The sequence below is a fragment of the Leptonotus elevatus genome, chromosome 10 (genome assembly GCF_054856555.1).
Source record: "Leptonotus elevatus isolate MCC_2025b chromosome 10, RoL_Lele_1.0, whole genome shotgun sequence".
In the NCBI taxonomy this organism is placed as follows: domain Eukaryota; kingdom Metazoa; phylum Chordata; class Actinopteri; order Syngnathiformes; family Syngnathidae; genus Leptonotus; species Leptonotus elevatus.
This window is the reverse complement of record NC_141248.1, coordinates 21,777,002-21,794,791: the sequence shown is the minus strand read 5'-3', so window position 1 is coordinate 21,794,791 and position 17,790 is coordinate 21,777,002. Positions and strand designations below refer to the sequence as shown.

General features: G+C 40.8%; 1 protein-coding gene across 1 annotated transcript; it reads right to left on the bottom strand.

Moving 5' to 3' along the window:
- Nucleotides 1–1,110: 1,110 nt before the first annotated feature.
- On the bottom strand, nt 1,111–15,858 carry ppm1j (protein phosphatase, Mg2+/Mn2+ dependent, 1J). Its single transcript, XM_086087766.1, has 10 exons — nt 14,637–15,858; nt 9,242–9,356; nt 8,075–8,407; nt 6,439–6,551; nt 5,945–6,029; nt 4,366–4,484; nt 4,084–4,147; nt 3,093–3,200; nt 2,422–2,573; nt 1,111–2,192 (listed from the first exon to the last, which is right to left on the bottom strand). The coding sequence occupies exons 1-10, from the start codon at nt 15,119–15,121 to the stop codon at nt 2,045–2,047; spliced, it is 1,722 nt and encodes a 573-aa protein (XP_085943892.1). The 5' UTR covers nt 15,122–15,858; the 3' UTR covers nt 1,111–2,044.
- Between the last annotated feature and the right edge of the window lie 1,932 nt (nt 15,859–17,790).

The following is a 17,790-nucleotide window of genomic DNA, read 5'->3' as shown; positions in this document are numbered from 1 at the left end:
ATGAAGCTGCTGCTGCTGCTGCAAGACCGTAGGAGTCATTCGCGTGCCTCCCCTCACTGGTCGAAGATGACATCATCTGCAAAGTGGAAAAGGAATACCACCAGTGCAACAGGAGGTACTGCTGGTTGTAGGCCTACTGGGCGTGGAACTCAGCTCTCGAGCTCGAACCTTCATCACCGTGGAACAGAAATTATAATGAGGGCATTATATTGTCTTCCTTTATTTGTCAGCAATGGCACAATGACTGATGGATTTATTTATTTCTAATCAAATTGGATCTATGTTGTTCAAAATGACACTTGAGTATGCTTTTAATTTAATAATAAATAATTATTAACTAGAGCAGTTTTTCCCCAACCTCTGGCACCACACAAAAAAATAATAATAATGATCATGCCTGAAATTACTCACAAAATACTATATCCTGTGAGACATTGGTCCTGTTGGGATCTGCACAGCCACAGTGGTTGAGAAATAACTAAAATAGGGAATACAATTCTTTCGAAATTGCTTGGTAATGCTTAAGGACTCACACTGAACTGTAGAATGTATTTCAATGTGGAATGCGAGACACGAAAAAGGTATTAATGGAAATATAAAAACATACCTATGAGATTATTTACATTTTGCCCCATCTTCGGGTATATTTTATGATAATTAATGAAGTGGTAAGAGTTAGCTGTTAAGCAAACAGCTAATTTATAGTCAAATAGCAAAGTAAGAAGCAAAAGTGTTAAGGGAGCTTGATAAAGATTTTACATTTATGTCATGTTCTGTAGCCGCACACTATTTCAAATGAGAATTGATAAAATGCTAACATACCAACAGATGTAAGATAGCAACCTGAATAACAAAAGTGCCGAAGATGATTCGATAAGGATTTTACAGCATCAGATCTTATTTTTAATGACAATTTATAAAAATGCTATCACGATAACAGTTGCTATGCTACTATAGCGCAAATAGCAAACCACAGTAACAAAGGCGCCAAGAAAGTCTTGCCTTGCTAAACTTTAAATAGAACTGATCAAAAATACTATACTAGCAGGTGCAATGCTAACATATAGCAACCTGAGTAACAAACGTGGAATAAATATAACAGCCCAACGAGACAAATGGGAAAGTTGTGATTTATTTCTAAAGAGGAACATGACATCATTCACATTTCAGTCGGCCTTATTTTGTATACCACACACCACCTTCCCAAACAAGCACTTATGGATAAGAAAGATAAAAAATAAAACATTTTCCGCACTCTTTAAAAATATATGGAGAATCTAAATAACGACCGCAATGACACAAACAATAGAGAGAGAGGTATACATTACAGTACATTTAAGGTCATATTTCTCACATGGTGTGATAATAAAAGCGCTTTAGTCATCTTTTCATAAGGCATATGTGTGAATTTTATCACAGCTTACTATACCAAGACATTAATTTTATCCTAAAATAAGAAAAATAAAAAAAAACAATGATTCTGATCCTTCATGCTTAACATGTACACTGTCTGCAGTTTTCAACAATAAAAACGACATCATATGTGCAAACATTCTTCAAGTGCTGTCCTACCTTCATCACCAACAAAGACGAATACAGACTGATAATGATTATGTGGCGCAGGAACAGGTCCGTTTAACTCAACCCCCATGCTCCTTTTTTCCCCCCACGTTTTCATTCCATCCCGGTGCCACGAAGGCATCTCTTTGGTTTCCTCACATTCTTGACGCTACACAGAGGCTACAAAAAGGGAAATCACATTTTTGTGCGAGGTGCGAAGATGCGCAGTCCATGCTGAGTTTTTAAAGTTGCTGCCCAGCCTTGAACATAAAGAGGAAGTACTACGCAGGGTTTTTTTTTGGGGGGGGGGTAAATCTCACCAGCAACCGTCACCGAGGAACACGGCTGGCAAATTTCTTGTTAGGAGTCGTAGGAAGTGTAGGGTCCAAAGATCTAGAGGTGGATGAAGGTGCTGCTCAGACCCGATTCTTCATCCAGGGGTCTTGGGGCTGTTCTGTTTTTGAGCTGGGAGTTGTCATGTGTCTCATGTCTCTGCCTCGTGTCCTGCCAGTGGGACAACGAAGACGGTGATGTCGTCGCCCGAGCCCAGCCGGTCGTTGGGAAGCCGCCAGCCGCGCTCTTTCAGAACTCCTCGAGAGCGCATCAGCAAGTCCTGCGCAGCCAGTGTGTACCTGCAGAAAACACACATCTGCTTTTTTTGCCCAACCCTTACGCAGATAAACCCCTCCCACTTTTACTGGACAGACTTTTCAATGGGACACCTGCTCTAGGAGTTTTTTTTTTTGATGAGTGGTGCGAGTAGCTATCAAGAATAGATCTGAGCTCTCATGACTTCAATTGCAATCACAGCCGCTAAGACACGCCTGTCGCCTTAACGACATGGCAGATTGCGACAATTACCTCATGGGGTCCGAGGGATCGCAACACGCCAGGTAAGCCGAGACGGCGTCCGCCACCTCCTTGTCCGTTGTTACGTCCCACAGTCCGTCCGTGCCCATGACTAGGACGTCGTCCGGGCCGTGTTTGTTGTCGTCAAAGTCGTACACCTGCACCTGTCAGCGAAGCGTATTAATTCACGTGTTATTCCTGATATATTTACGATGCATATTAACATTACAATTCCACATGACGACGAGACTAAGTGAAATTTCTGCGGAAATTGCGTGGGAATGCTGAAAGCTGAACGCTAATGGCTGAACGCTTATGAAGTAAATTGAAAGATGAATTATGTGAAAATTACAAAGTATTAATTGTAGTTGAAAGATAAATGAATAAAAAGAACACTTGAACCCAGGAGGCGGGAATTTTTGAAGCAAGTTGAAATTTACATGGAATTTTTTTATCTGAAAGTACCCCCCATTCATTTAGATGGAAAAGTGGAACTAATGATATCCAATGGAAAGATGCGGAAAAAAAACTTTTGGAGTATCAGCTATAACTTGATAATGACTTTTTTTGCACGGTCTGGAGATTCACTTTCACTGATGAACCTTCCCTCCCACAATATATAGCTGATAACTCCAAAAGTTTTTTTTGTTTTTCAAAATCATTTTTACAGTTTGTTTGCTCACCTCAGGGACGCACGAGAGGAAGGGCTTGATATAAATGTTGGAGCTATACACCTTCAGGTCGTGATCCCCCAAACCGCGGGTCACTCCGATAGTCGCCATGACCCGTGCCTGTTTTTAAAAAAAACACACAGAACTCGTCACTTAAGTTAGGCGCACACACATATACACCCTTAATCGTGTGTACATAAATTTATAAAATTTTCTCCCCAACTTTTCACCAAAGTTAGCAAAGGCTGATTATCAGATGCCCGTTTAAAATTACTCTAGGTCAGGGGTGGCCAAGTTCGGTCCTCGAGAGCCCCTATCCAGCCTGTTTGTTTTCCATGTCTCCCTCCTTAAGCGCAGCTGAATCTAATGATCAGCTCATCAGCAAGCTTTGCGGAAGCCCGATAACGACCCTGATCATGAATCAGGTGTGTTAGTGGTGAGAAACATGAAAAACAGGCTTGATAGGGGTTCTCCAGGACCGAACTTGGCCACCCCTGTTGTGTGAGTGTTTTCTTTTTCTCCCCTGTACTGATCTGCTAGGAATACAGCCAAGCCAGCAATCTTTAATGTAGAATTCAATCTAAAATGTATTTTTTTCCACGGTGGCACAATGCTGCCAATCACAGGACAGTCTAGGTACTGCAACAGGCATCTGGTTTGTAGGAATGACTGTAGTGTACAGTGGACATGTGTGTCAAGTGCTGTGTTGGTCCTCTGAAATACACAAACTATGAATGAGCAGTAAGCACTGATTTTGTCCCCATTATGTGAGGTATATTTGAAAAATCTGTTACAAATCAGTGCGTGGACCAGGATTGGTTGAATGATCCACGGTTGAAGGGAATCCATTTACGAAGGGTTATGAATGTTCTGTCAGGATGGCGCGAAGACGAGGAACAAAGGTTGCAGATTCATATTTAAAGATCGCAGGTGTCAAAATGTGTTTTGAGTCGAACTGCCTGTGAAGCGCCCAAGACCTGAAAGTGCCGGATCGGCATCTTACCTTTTTACCTTCTCCGTATATGAGAGGAAATTTCAGATCATCTTCAACGATTGTCTTGTAAGCCCTGCAACAAAACAGCCCCCAAAATGTCAAACGTGACATATTACACATATTAGCCTCCAAGAGATATTTTAGTGTTTTTGTCCTGAGCTATTCTTAACCAATTAAGGACGCTTTGCGTAAACACGAGCTATTGTTTTTACAGATTGAATGCATTCGTACGCGCAAGTGAACGGATGGAAATTGGCTGAAGGTAGTTGAGCATGAATTTAGGGAGTTTACCAGCCATTCATGGTGTGGTCTCTGTAGAGCATCTTTTTGCCCAGCTCGCTGTGCTGGATCCTGCGCGGGAACTCAATGTGAGTGAACTCGTTGCCCAGTAGCTCAGGCCTCAGGAAGCCCTGCAAACACACCAAGAACACTCATTACAAACGGTCTTGAAAGTCCATTCCGTTTTTTTGTTTTTTTTTATTGCGCTTGCCCCTTATTATGGTCGACGGTGGGCTGGAGACTATGTCAGTCAACTTGAAGCGAGAGGAGGGGCACGCCCTTGATTGGTCGTCAGTGAATCACAGGGGTCATATAAATAATGAACTAGAGGTGTCAAAATTTACTAATTCACTGCCAGTGACGACTATAGACGTCAAAAATTCATTTGAACTATTTCTATTAGTTTAATATTTTTTCCACTTTTGTTAACAAGAGCATGAAAACCTAGAATTATTTTTATTGTACATTTAGAACAGATATAAAATTTGTGATTAATAGTGAGTTAACTAGTGAAGTCATGCGATTAATTACGATTCAAAAATGTAATCGCCTGACGTCCCTAATTTTTTATAATCTTTTCTTTTTTCTTAAAATCGTTTCAGGCGATTTACATTTTTGTTGGTAATTAACTGCATGACTTCAATAGTTAACTCACGATTCATCACACATTTTATTTCTGTTGTAAAAAAATTTTTTTTTTAAGTTTGCATACTCTTGTTAACAAAAGTGGATTTTTTTTTTTAAACTAATAGAAATTGTTCAAATGAATTTTTGACGTCTATAGCAGTCAATGGCAGTGAATGAGCTAATAATAAGCGGTTCGGAAAATGGATTTATCAAACTTATTGAATATTTTAACAATCGAGTAATCATTTAGAGCCATTGTTTAACTTTTGCCTCTCAACAGTGAATATTCTCTGATTTCTGTAGTCCTTCATGAAAGCAGACTGATTACCTTTTGGAAAATGACATATTTGCAAATATCTATTTTTACTTTGGAATAAAATAACTAAACCTACTGAGTAAATAAAAACAAAACAAAAACATAGGTGAATACTACATCAATCCCTTTAGTGCGATACAATATTATGAAAAAATACCAAATAAACAATATTGTGTAAATGAACAGTAATCGGTCAAGCAAAGAAAAAGCATGCAAACTCCACACAGGAATCAAACCCAGAACCTCAGAATTGTGAGGCAGAAATGCTATAAATCCACCATTATGTCCTTGGAGTTAGGAATAGCGACCGTGTTTTGAATCCTCAAAGTCAAACAATGGATCATTTCCATTGTATTTTGTTAATTAGCATTGATTATCATGATTTTAGCATGGTGGACAAACCTCACAGTTGTGTGGTTCGCAAATTAAAATCGGACTCTAGCCTTCCTTTGTGGACCTTTATTTTTTTTTTTCCCTGTACTGCGGCTTTCTCCAACATTTTATCATCATCATCATTCAACACAAGTACAAAATAGATGGATGGTTTCCTTTGTATGTGCTCATTACAAATAAAAAGCCAAATGGAGGTTTCAGATTGAAAAGCAGAAAAATGGTTTCAATAGTGTATCATGACAAGACGACGAGTACCAGATACTGTAGCCGTTGTCTCTCTGACTCAGGTGTAAACTCGTTGGTCATGGGAACAATTTCCTTATTCCGGATTATTATAGCCCTGCAGTGACAAGAAGTGCAATGATAAACTTTTTTTCTTCTTTTTTTAAGCAACACATTTAGAGAGTTACAGTCTACTTAAGGACCAATTTGGAGTAGTGTGAGGAGGCTGCAGTAAGCAAAAATAACACCAGGGGGCAGATGAAGCAACCATAGCATTTTGCCTATTATGTCAACAGTAACTGGTGCATTTGAAAAAAAATAGTATGAACTATTTGTGATATAGGTATAATAAAACATTATACTTAAAAGGCACAGCAATGGGTAATCCCTAAGAGTGCCGGGTGCAAACAAGCCTTATTTTCTGTAAGTTTGTAAACGTTATAGTTCTTGATATGATTTTGATATCATATCACAGTAGGGATTTAAGAAACTACACTCAAGATACAAACAACACAATTTGATCTCACCTGCTATCGCCAGCATTGGCCACGTAGAGTTTGCCCATTAGATGTATGGCAGCTAAGGCACAACAGCCACCAGAAATGGCATATGACGCTTTCTCCTTTTCGATTAGGTCGTCCTGAAAAAAAAAAAAAAAAAAGCCACATGAGAAAAGGTCCACAAGAAAACATAAGTCACGGCAAAACCTCAAAATGACAATCCAACTTTAACACCATTTTCCACCCACATTGGATTGGTATAGGCAAAAACAAAAAAATGTAGGTTAGCTTAGCATTTTAGCTTAGCATTTTAGCTTAGCATTTAGCATGGCTTCACCATATTTTTTCATCACCTCATCCCTTCGTGAGAAAGCTACTTGTCAAATGATTGCCGACTTAAGAGCGACTACGCAACATGTTTAGGCTCTATTAGCCAGCTGAAGTTCGTTGCTAGCAAGCTGCTGCGGCGGCGTAACAGCGCTGAGCTTCTCTCGACCTCCAACAACCCATGTTTAGGTGATGGGAGCTTAGCAAAACTTTTTGGGATCGTCCTTATGAAATGGAAAATCTTAAAAATCTTTGATTCAGTTTTACTATTCAATGTGTTATGATGAGGCGCGAAATGCTATTTGTTCCACCAAATTGGCGACGCAAAACCGCTAACTTCAATGCTTCCTCTAAAGAAGTGGTTCTCAAATGGGGGTATGTGTACCCCTGGGGGTACGTGAAGGCACTCCAGGGGGTACGTGAGATTTTATAATATATTTTAAACGTATATGTAAATATTTCAGAAAAATATAAGCTCACAAAATTTATTTTATCTTCAGTAGCCTATTCAATTTCAGTGTGCGAACACCCAGCATCTCCCCCATATCAGAATGGTTCGACCCAACTCGTCATATGCCACCTAGAATCACCTGTCAATCACTTGAAAACTTTATTTAAAATTCAATTACTTTTGAGAACAGAGCTTTACTATGATCCCAAATGAGGAAATGTTGATAATAATTTTTATGTGCACAAATCTTTATTTATAATTAAATTATCTTTCTCTATTTTTTTAGTTATATATTTTTTATTTCCAAATAGTTCAAAAGGCCACATAAATACAAATAGAGTTCCAAAGTTGAATAAATCAGACAATGATGGCGCAGCACTCGGTTTTAAGTATATATTTTTTTCAATCAGAAATGCTTTGCACTTGACTGAAAAAATATTTCACAGGGGGTACGTCACTGAAAAAAGGTTGAGAACCACTGCTCTAAATAATGAGCAACAGAAATTCCCCCTAATGGGGTATATGCCACAGAAAAGGCGGGACTTCCGGCTTCCGGGTTTTCACACATCAGCTTTGTTTCCTGTTCCGGTTTGCGACGTGTGGGCCGCGTCCCAGTACTTGCGTTTCCGCCCTTGTGCCCCTCGTTTGCGCGTTCCCGTCGATGGGTGCGAGTGTGTAGTGTGTCCGTCTCGCTTGTCCGAAGCATTGGGTGGGAGCGCGCGTTTGGGGGGCGTAGGGGTGGGGGTGCGAGTGTTGGAACGCGGCCGGAAACTGCGCTGATGTTTGAAACCCGGAAGTCCGCCGCATCTACCCCATTACACTTGAATGACTCTTTGATTATCTCCATATTGACCCATTTTGTTCTTTTTTCTATCGCCTGCTCACCATCTGCTTGAACGCGGTCTCAATGACGCCCATCACCAGGCTTTCCAGACTGACGACCTTCTCCATGTGGTAGCGCACGGCGCAATCGCTGACGGCGTCAGGTTCCTCTGACTTCTGCGCCGCCCCCTTCTTCATCTCGGCCTGGTAGGGGCTGCCGTTCTTGGCCAGGCAGATGGGCGGCGGCGCCCCACTGTGGTCATTCAACAAGTGGAAGATCTCGCCCAGTCGGTCCCGGATGAGGCGGTGGAGCAGCTTGGAGGCCATGATGGCGGCACCGGAACCGGCGTGTCCGTCAAAGACGCCCCAGAAATAGAGGGGGATCCCCGTGCCATCCTGACAGAAAAAGTGCAAATTCCGTATTTATTAAAAAAAAGTTATTAACTCATTTACTGCCATTGACGGCTATAGACGTCAAAAATTCATTTGAACTATTTCTATGAGTTTAACATTTTTTCCCACTTTTGTTAACAAGAGTATGAAAACCTAGGGGGAAAAATATTGTACATTTAGACCGGATATAAAATTTGTGATTAATGATGAGTTAACTATTGAAGTCATGCGATTAATTCATGCGATTAATTACAATAAAAAAATGTATGCCCTAATTTTTAATAATCTTTTCTTTTTTGAAAAAATATTATTCAAAAAAGATTATTTAAAAAAAGAAAAGTTGATTAAAAATTAGGGCATACATTTTTTTATTGTAATTAATCACTTGACTTCAATAGTTAACTCATGATTAATCCCAAATTTTCTATCTGTTCTAAATGTACAATAAAAAAAATTCTAGTTTTTTTATACTCTTGTTAACAAAAGTGGAAAAAAATTAATAAAAAACTAATAGAAATAGTTAAAAAGAATTGTCGACGTCTAAAGCCGTCAATGGCAGTGAATGAGTTAAGATGCTTGAGATAGTTGACATCCATTTGCCCATATTTATAGTTATTTATATTTGGTTATCACACTTTTTTTGGAGCAGAAGTCTTGAGTGACGGGATGTCTTTGGATTTCTGGCTACACAGTCGCCCCTCAGTGAGTTTGCCATCAGGACAACACAGTGTACACTATAAATGATGAGGTAGCGTCGCTTGCCAGACTATTGAGCTCACGTCCCGCCACTCGGGCTCCCGATTGGACGTCGTCGCTGCAGTTTTGACTTTGGCTCACCCCGTTGTCCTCCAGCAGAGTAGAGTTGCGCTGTTTGCCGCTGGGCTTCCTGACAAACAGCTTCTCACAGGAGGCCTGGTCCTCGTTCAGCATGCTTTTGCCGGCGTTGATCACCCTTGGTGCGGAAGAGTCACAAGTTAGCCGCATGAGACGGAATAACAAAAATGTGTTTGTTTGGGTTTTTTGCGAGGGGGAAAAGTGGGACAAGCTGCGGATATGTCCCACAGGGAACTTTCAAAAGGGATTAATTATGAGCCTGTGACTGCATGCAGGGGAAAATGGCATTAAAGTGGAGAGTTGCTTGGGCTTCTGCAGCATCGTTCGTACCCTGCATGCAGTTGTGCAGTGATTTTATTACACAAAAAGCTGTCAGTGACAACACAAAAATTATTAATGGATGGAACTCGTTCATTTAGCTTTACATTTAGTTGAATAAAATAAAAGGAATTGCTGTATGCCTTGAGATATGAATTTAACATTCCGTTTAACGTTCCGTGACCACGTTTATAGTCAAAGTCAACGTTCTCCATAGACAAGCATGGAAATGCAATTAATCCATTCCAGCAACCCCAAAAACACCAGATTTTATTTTTTCTAGAAATGTTTTTCCCATAACAAAAATTGCACTGAAGAACACTAGACTACAGCGGACCCTTGCACTACACTTTCAATTGCTTTACTGAACAAACAGTAACAAATTAAACAGGTAACAAGGCACACATTCAACATGCAGACTGGCTAATGGTTAGCCCGTTAACCGCCACCTTAAACCTGATCGAGCAACAGTCAACTGCACATGCACTGTCATTTGGTGACTTCCACATCACTCACCAGCCCAGGCCCCACCTTTTAAAGCCGCATACCGGTCGCACTCAATCACAGTTACTACAGTGCGGAACATAAGGATAGTGATCCAAAGTGGACAAGTACCACCTGAACCCCAGGTGCATATTTTGTTGTTTAGCAATGCCAAATCACTTGATATCTGATTTCTCAATTAATCAAATGGATGGGCTAATAATTAGAATAATCAAATCTGAAAATATTACTACTGCAGGTCATCTTTTCTATGAAAAGTGCCATTTTCGGTACGGTTCCAATAGATCTCATTGATTATATTGCACAGGTGTATTGTAGCCACTGTCAATTACCTTGAACATCACATTTGCACTTCAAGCCTGTTGCACAATTCTGCTAATTCATGTCGAGAGCGGATTATGAATATTCACTCATGTGAGTCAAACACAATGAGACAAACAGAAGAGGAGACGTGTGGAAGAACCCCAAAACATGCAAAGGAAAGGAAGCTCAAACACAACCTCTGCCCGCTCGCTGTCCAAATAGTCACAGAGACGCCTGATATGGAAGAGGCCAAAATGGACAAATCTGACAAATCTGGATTATATTTTTTCTCTCCAAAAACGAAAAAACAAAAAAAACAAAAAAACGTTTCCCCCTCCTTTCTAATCAGTTGAAAGCAGAGGACTGGCACGGCAGGGATGGTGCACATTAGGACTAATGGCGAGGGGGACTTAAATGTCTCATGATTGTCATTTAAACGTTGCTTTTAAAGCCAAAGCATGCGATGTCCTCTTTGGCATACAACCGGCACAAAGAGATAGCTTCAATATTACAAACGGCAACTTGATTGTGGAGATGATACCGGCTATAACTGTGATAATTTGATCACGATAAATCGTGATGTGAATTTTGAAAAAAATGCAATTTCATCGCTTCAGTTTTGCTCCAACAGCGAATCAACATTCAACGAACAATCAGTAACTGACAATAAATCAATACAACTACTATCTCTGCTTTGAAAATAATTTCTCTCACTCGTGAATCACCGTTTACGTTCATAGAACAAAAGTGGAGACTTTTAAACCCAGCAACCACGTGAGTCAACGCTTGTCACATGAGCCCAGTCAGCTTTTAATCGAACCTCTCACGTCAGCGACGTGGGACGATGTGAATCGAAACAACAAACCAAAGACCGCAACCTTGTGACCACTAACCATGCCTGAGTGACGGTTACTCGCCGAATTCTGTGTATTGGAACCAGAAAAGAGTTCAACAGGCGGAAGCTGAAGCGCTCAGTGAAAAAAAAAAAACCTGCATGCCTGAGGTTACCAAGAATTTGTAGATGATGCAATACATAGCATGTGTCAACTTCCTGCTTTTTGCCATTCAGTGGAAACAGTTACCATGCCAGAGTAGAATAAAAGTTGCATCTTAACTTCCTATAGCTATCGTCATGTGGTTCAGTGAAAATACAACCTATTCATGGGTCACTTGTCACAAATTCACCAATTGTACATGCATATTTCTGGTGCATCTTTAAAGCTGCTCGAATTGCTACTGCCACGTGTGGCCGAATAATGAAACTGCACACTCCCTTCTTCATGTGGACGCTGCAAACACTCGCACAAACGCAACTTAATTACTGAAGACTCAGCACAGAGGCTGGAATTGTCATAACCAATTATCCATGTTTCGAGAGCTAAGAAAAGTTGTGTACAATTATTTGAGAAACTGTGTAGGTCAACAATATATTTGACATGAGAACATTCATTCATCCGCTAGCATGCTATAGCTACATCATCACTTGAGGAAAATAAGGCGACATTTAGCCCGAATGGAACGCCACGAGATCGCACATGATGTCACATCCGCAGACAGAGGGCGGGAAATTCGAACCCGAATCAAACCTGAAAACTATTGGCCAGAGGCTTGCAGGAGCACCCATTGTGAACAGCTAAGGTGTCAATCTGCTAATTAGAAGATGTTTGAGTCATAATTGGTTAAATAAAAAGGCTATTGTCAAGATATTTTGGGGCAAAATCCTACATTGACGAGTTTTAATTATAATCAATTACTGATAGCTGGTTGTTGCCAACAATAGTGCATCCTATGTTGTCTCAATTACCTCATTATATGGTTTGAGTCATTAGCACCATAAGTTGTTTTTAGACACTTCCCCATTTCACCTCCCCCAACAAAAAGAAATTCCACTGAACTTTTGTATGTTGTATTATGTTGATGTATGCTGTTAGGAATAATATTGGTCATCAGGCTCCCGCACTAAAAATAACTGCAAGAAGACATGCAAACAGCAAACTATGCTAGCTTGCTGACAGGGTGGACATTTTTGGCTAACAGCATTTAATGAATGAGCACAAGGCGAACCTTCACTTAGCGACAAGATTCAGTTAGCGAGATGACTGTACTGTTTGACAAATACATGACTAATTACTAAAAGATTTTTGTCAATTGATATTTCCTTATGACAGAGTGGACATGATAAGTGTATTTACTAGCATAAAGAAAGACAAAATGCTGGTTGTTGTGTCACATTTAGGACTTTTAACACACACTTTTTTGAGACACATCATATGCTGGCATGCATTGTTCAACTCTCTTTTGTTGTTGTTGTTGTTGTTGTTGCTCTTTTAGGCCTATTCCTTTTTCTAATGTTTACTAACATACCTCATGTATCCAGCGGATGAATATTATGATCCAAAGCGGATTTCAATACCATGCATCCTGTATTCTCGTTTTTGTTGTAATGCAAAGTAATTACCGGTGGGGGATTAGCTTGAGCCCTTTGAGTGTACTGACTGTAATTATAACGTCCAAATTAATTAAAAAATGATGGAGAAAAAAAGGACAGGCCAGTAAGACTTTTTGTTTGCCTCTTTTGTCGGTGTTTCTTCTTGCACTTTTGCAGAATGATCCCAAAGCCTGGAAACGTGTCTCTTCTGTACGACCATGCAGCAAATGGACGAAAGCATTTTATACTAAGTGCACTCACGTGGGCGTTATTGACGTCGAATGTGTTGCCGCATCAAGTTTGCATTGATTTGAACCAGCTCGATGCCAAAACTTCAAACTCATTGCGCACACACACAAGGAGCAACGGAAGTGTCACAGTAATTAAAGTCGCTAAGTTCATTACAGAAACTTCTCTCGTCCCCCAAATGCAACCCATTGAGACTCTCTGCACGACTAAGCGTGTTTTTGTTCCCTTGCCTCGACATACTCTAGTGCTTTATACCCAGCAAAGCAGACACATCGGCAGTAGAATGTGTGGACTTTTTGTATTGATTTATGTGTTTATTTATTTACAATTGTGCTTGAAAGTTTACATCTTATGAGGACAACAGTAAATGTAAAAAAAATAAAAAAATAAATAAATATATATATATATATATATATATATATATATGTTTTGATTGTTTAATAAAACCCTAGCTTCAATAACAAGATGTATTTTTTTTTTTTAAATATAAATGTTGGACCTGATATTTTATTTGGTACAATAAATACATATTACCAGACTGTACGCCACAATTAAAATTACATACATGATTCTTAAATTAATTTACACAAATTTGGGAAAGATACGTTTATATTGCCAATGTGTGCCTATTGTCAGTAAGACATTGCGTTTTTTTTTTTTTTTAACGTATTGAAGTATAATTGATAGGCTAACAACCGATCAATAGATAGGTAGGTAAATATATTGACCAATTAGGGGCGGAACCAAACCTAAGCAGCAGCAGCAGCTAAGGAGTAGAACCTGTGGCAGTGTAACCTGAGATTCTCTTGAACATACACAAGTCCTTAGGGCATCAAGATTTACAGCAGAAGCCAAAGAGTAGAACCTATACAGCAGAATGTGATGGTGGATTCTACATGCAAACTAGGGCAGAAACTATACAAGCCAGACCAGAGGGTATAGATCCAAAAGAGGTTACGGCTGAATGTCAACACCTTCAACCTTACACAGGCTAGAAAAAATACCACAAAAATAGATATAACCTGTATCGCAGAAGTTGAAGGAGAGAAACCAAAGAGCAGAAGTTTAGGAGGTGCATCTTTGGAGAAGATGGTGATGCTCGATCCTACATAGCAGTCCCTGTGCTAGAATGCGGAGAACAAATTTCCCCCCCCCCACTGACAATCAGTGGTACTTCAACTTTGAACTTATTCAACATAAGCTTAAGGATCAAACTTACAAAAGCAGAAACCGGTGGTAGAACCTGGGCATCAAAACCCGAGGGTAGAATGGTCCTACAGCAGAAACTGAGGGTATCAATATTTACAGCAGAAGCTACTGAGTGGAAGCTGTACAGCAAGCAGGAGCTGAACCCCTGCAGCACAACCGGAGGGAGCCAGTGTAGCAGCATTTGACTTTAATGCCTGCTGCAGATGCGGCAGCGCTCTGCGAAGCTGGTGAGCATCCTGCACTAGCACTTTGCCACTTTGCGAACGTCACGCACGTTCGTTCGTTCGTTCGTTCGTGACGCGGGCGTGTGATTAAAGCGCCGCAATAACAAAAAAATAACACAAATAACCCCCCCCACACACAAATGGACGCCAGTCGGGCACTCACTCGGCGTATCCGGTGTGCCAGGGGAGCCTGCTGCCTCGCTTGAGCGTGAGCACCGGCCGCGAGGCGTGCTCGGTGGAGTACTGCAGCAGCTCCGGGGTGAGCTCCAGGAAATCCGGGCGGCCGTAAGGGAAACGCGGCGGCAGGCCGTCAGCTCCCCCGGACTGCGAGCCGCCGCCGCCTCCGCCGCCGCCTCCGCCGCCGTGATGGTTGTGATGGTGGTGGCCGTGGGGCATCATCCCTCCCACCAGCGTGGACATGGCGCTTTTCACTTTGCTGATCATCGTCGGCATCGACTCGCGTTGCAACGCACAATAAAATAAAAAGAAGGAAACAAAAAGGAGAGAAATCAAAGGATTCGCGCTAGAGAGGCGAACGGAAGACGCAGCCGGTGACGAGGAGCATTTCAGGAAGCAATCTCGCTTCTTTTTTTTCTTCTTCTTCCTCCTCTGAGCACCCATGTGACGACCAGGCGGTGTTTGTCTCATTCAAAGCACCGGAAAAAAAAAAAAAGAAAAGAAAAAAAAAACCTTTACTGGCTGCCAGTAATCCTGCAGCACAAGTCTCCGCACGAGCATCCTGATGCTTTTGAACGCATCACGCACATCCTCCACCTTCAATAAATACATACGTAAACATACGGAATGTTTTCAGATTCAGATTTTGTTTATATGCTAATCGGAACACGCGCATTGGATTCGTTTTAAATCCCTTGCACGCAGTGGTTTTTAGAGCCAAAAAGAATCGTTGATGTCCCAATATTTATGATTGGACTGTACTTGATTGTTGGGTCCAACCTCAAATCAATTTGTCGGGCTTGTTAAGGATCCCCTCTTGTGAACAGAACAAAAGATACACCAGTCTAATAAGAAGCATAATTATCTATTTTAATGGTTACTGCAGTGCGGTTATTATTTTTACAATATTTTATTTGTATTCTTACGTTTTTAGTTTGCAACATCTACTGAATTTTTTAATATTTTGGTTGCCCTTATATTTTGTGTGCTAAATACAATACCCACACAATAATACACTAACAAATATGACTCAATTGCAAGTCAATAAATAATACAAATAGGCAACTAAAGCATATGTGTTTATATGCGTGCTGATTATTGAAGTCTACATAGTAGCTGGTAATGGCAAAGTAACAGGAAGCTATATGTGCTTTATCTGAGCTCGGCCACAGTCCACCACTCATTCTTATCTATCACTCTGATGTCAGCTGCAAAGTGCCCTTTAAATACGCAACTATTTGATCATATTGCAAGAGACAGTTGTTATTGTAACCCGATCTGTCATCAGCAGATCATTCAGCCACAACATTCGGTATACTTGCAGAAGTTGTTTTTATCCAATTGTATTTCATTTATTTCCACACATTTAAATGTTTTTTTCTTCATGCATCTATTTTATTTTATGTGAGGAATTGTGAGGGATAAGCGGTTTGGAAAATGGATGGATTGATGTAAGTATGTTTTTTCATGTTATTTCTAGCATTTTTTATATCTTTTGTTTTTCTAATACAACATTATTCTGTGGAGGCAGCAAAGGGGACTGCAAGATCACAGCTTGCACTTTGTGGGTTGTGCACTAGGTGGCGTCAAAGTATTACAAGTGCATGGTGCGTTGATGCTGCTTCCAAAGGAAGTCCACACTGATATAGATTTTATGCGTTACTTGTAATGATGGTGGCTACGGTTTGAATACTTTAGTAAGTGTAACAAACAGTAATATAACAGATGGGTGCATGTCTTGCTACACAGTTTAGGTCGCACGTTCAAATTCTTAATTACTCTTTTTTCATTAACAGTGTCTTATAGTCATCGTCGGAACCGTCAACGTTGGCTTGGTCATCTTCTTTGTCATTCTCTTTTTCGTTTGTCATGATTTTCTCAATTTTGGTCACTTCATCAACTTCTCCAGTTTGTTATCTTCGTTTTCTACTCTACCAACTTCTCCATCGCCATCTTTTGCTTCGTCTTCCTCATCACTGTCTATGCCATCTTTGTCAACATCTTCTTTGCCGTATTTTTTTTTTGTCAACAAAGTGAGATAATGCGGCCTTTATTGTGGCCATCTTGTGCTTTGTCTTGTCAGTCTGCATGTTTGTCATCTTGTGCTTCTTTGTTGTGTGTCATCATCTCCTATTTCAGCTGCCACAATTCATGATGGCTTTTGTAATTTATAGTATTTGTGCACTGCTGTCAGTGTCCATCACCTGACTCAACCTCAGTCTGAACCAACATGGTTCCCTTTGTTTGAACTCGCCTTTGTTTACAGCTGTCCGCACCCTCTCTTTAGAGAGCCCGGCCAAGATGGCCGCTCATTTTCGGGCGGGCTCTTGATGAAAACACATTAATGGCTCTTGCGGGACGGAGGTCGGCAAAAGACGCGGTGCGTACGCACAGCCATAAAGCCTTGATGTAGCGGCCTCTAGCCGAGTGTCTGCGGCGGAGGAAAAATAACTGTCCCGGCGGCTGCGGACCTGTTGGACTAACGGGGGGCATTAAGCGCCGCTGCCTCTGCATTATTGATGGCTCACTCCAATCCTGAGGCCATTATGCTTCCTATTTTCCCTCTCACCGTAGGCCTGCCTGTCGTCCCACATGTCTTCAGACACACTTTGGCAACAATGAAGGCAAGCGAGGGTTCAGAGGGAGGCTTTGAACAGCTCCCTGCAGTGTGCTGTTATTTTGAGCTGAACCGCCGCAATCAACGTCCGCGCCGCATTCACTACCGGATGAGGCAATCATATCGCAGATAAATGAATAAAAACGGCCATTCATTGTAAGCGTTTACATACAATCTACACTTTTACAAAGTACTAATATGCCTTAAAAGGGAAGTCAATCCCCAAATGTTCTTTACAATATGTTGTATGAGCCAAACACAGCGTTTTGATTAATAGTGTGTTTGGGTTATATGAATAAAGCAACAAAATTGAAATATTTTTTATCTATGTCAAGAGGCGGCCATTTTGTCATTTATTGGCGACTGAAAATCACAGGGCTCGGGTACAACCAATCAGAGCTCAGCTCAACTGAGAAGGTGTGGCAATAGTTGAAGTGGCAAAATGGCTGCCCCCTGAGATCGATAGAAACGAGTGGATTTTGCTGCTTAACTCATATTCCACACATGCAATATTAATCAGAAT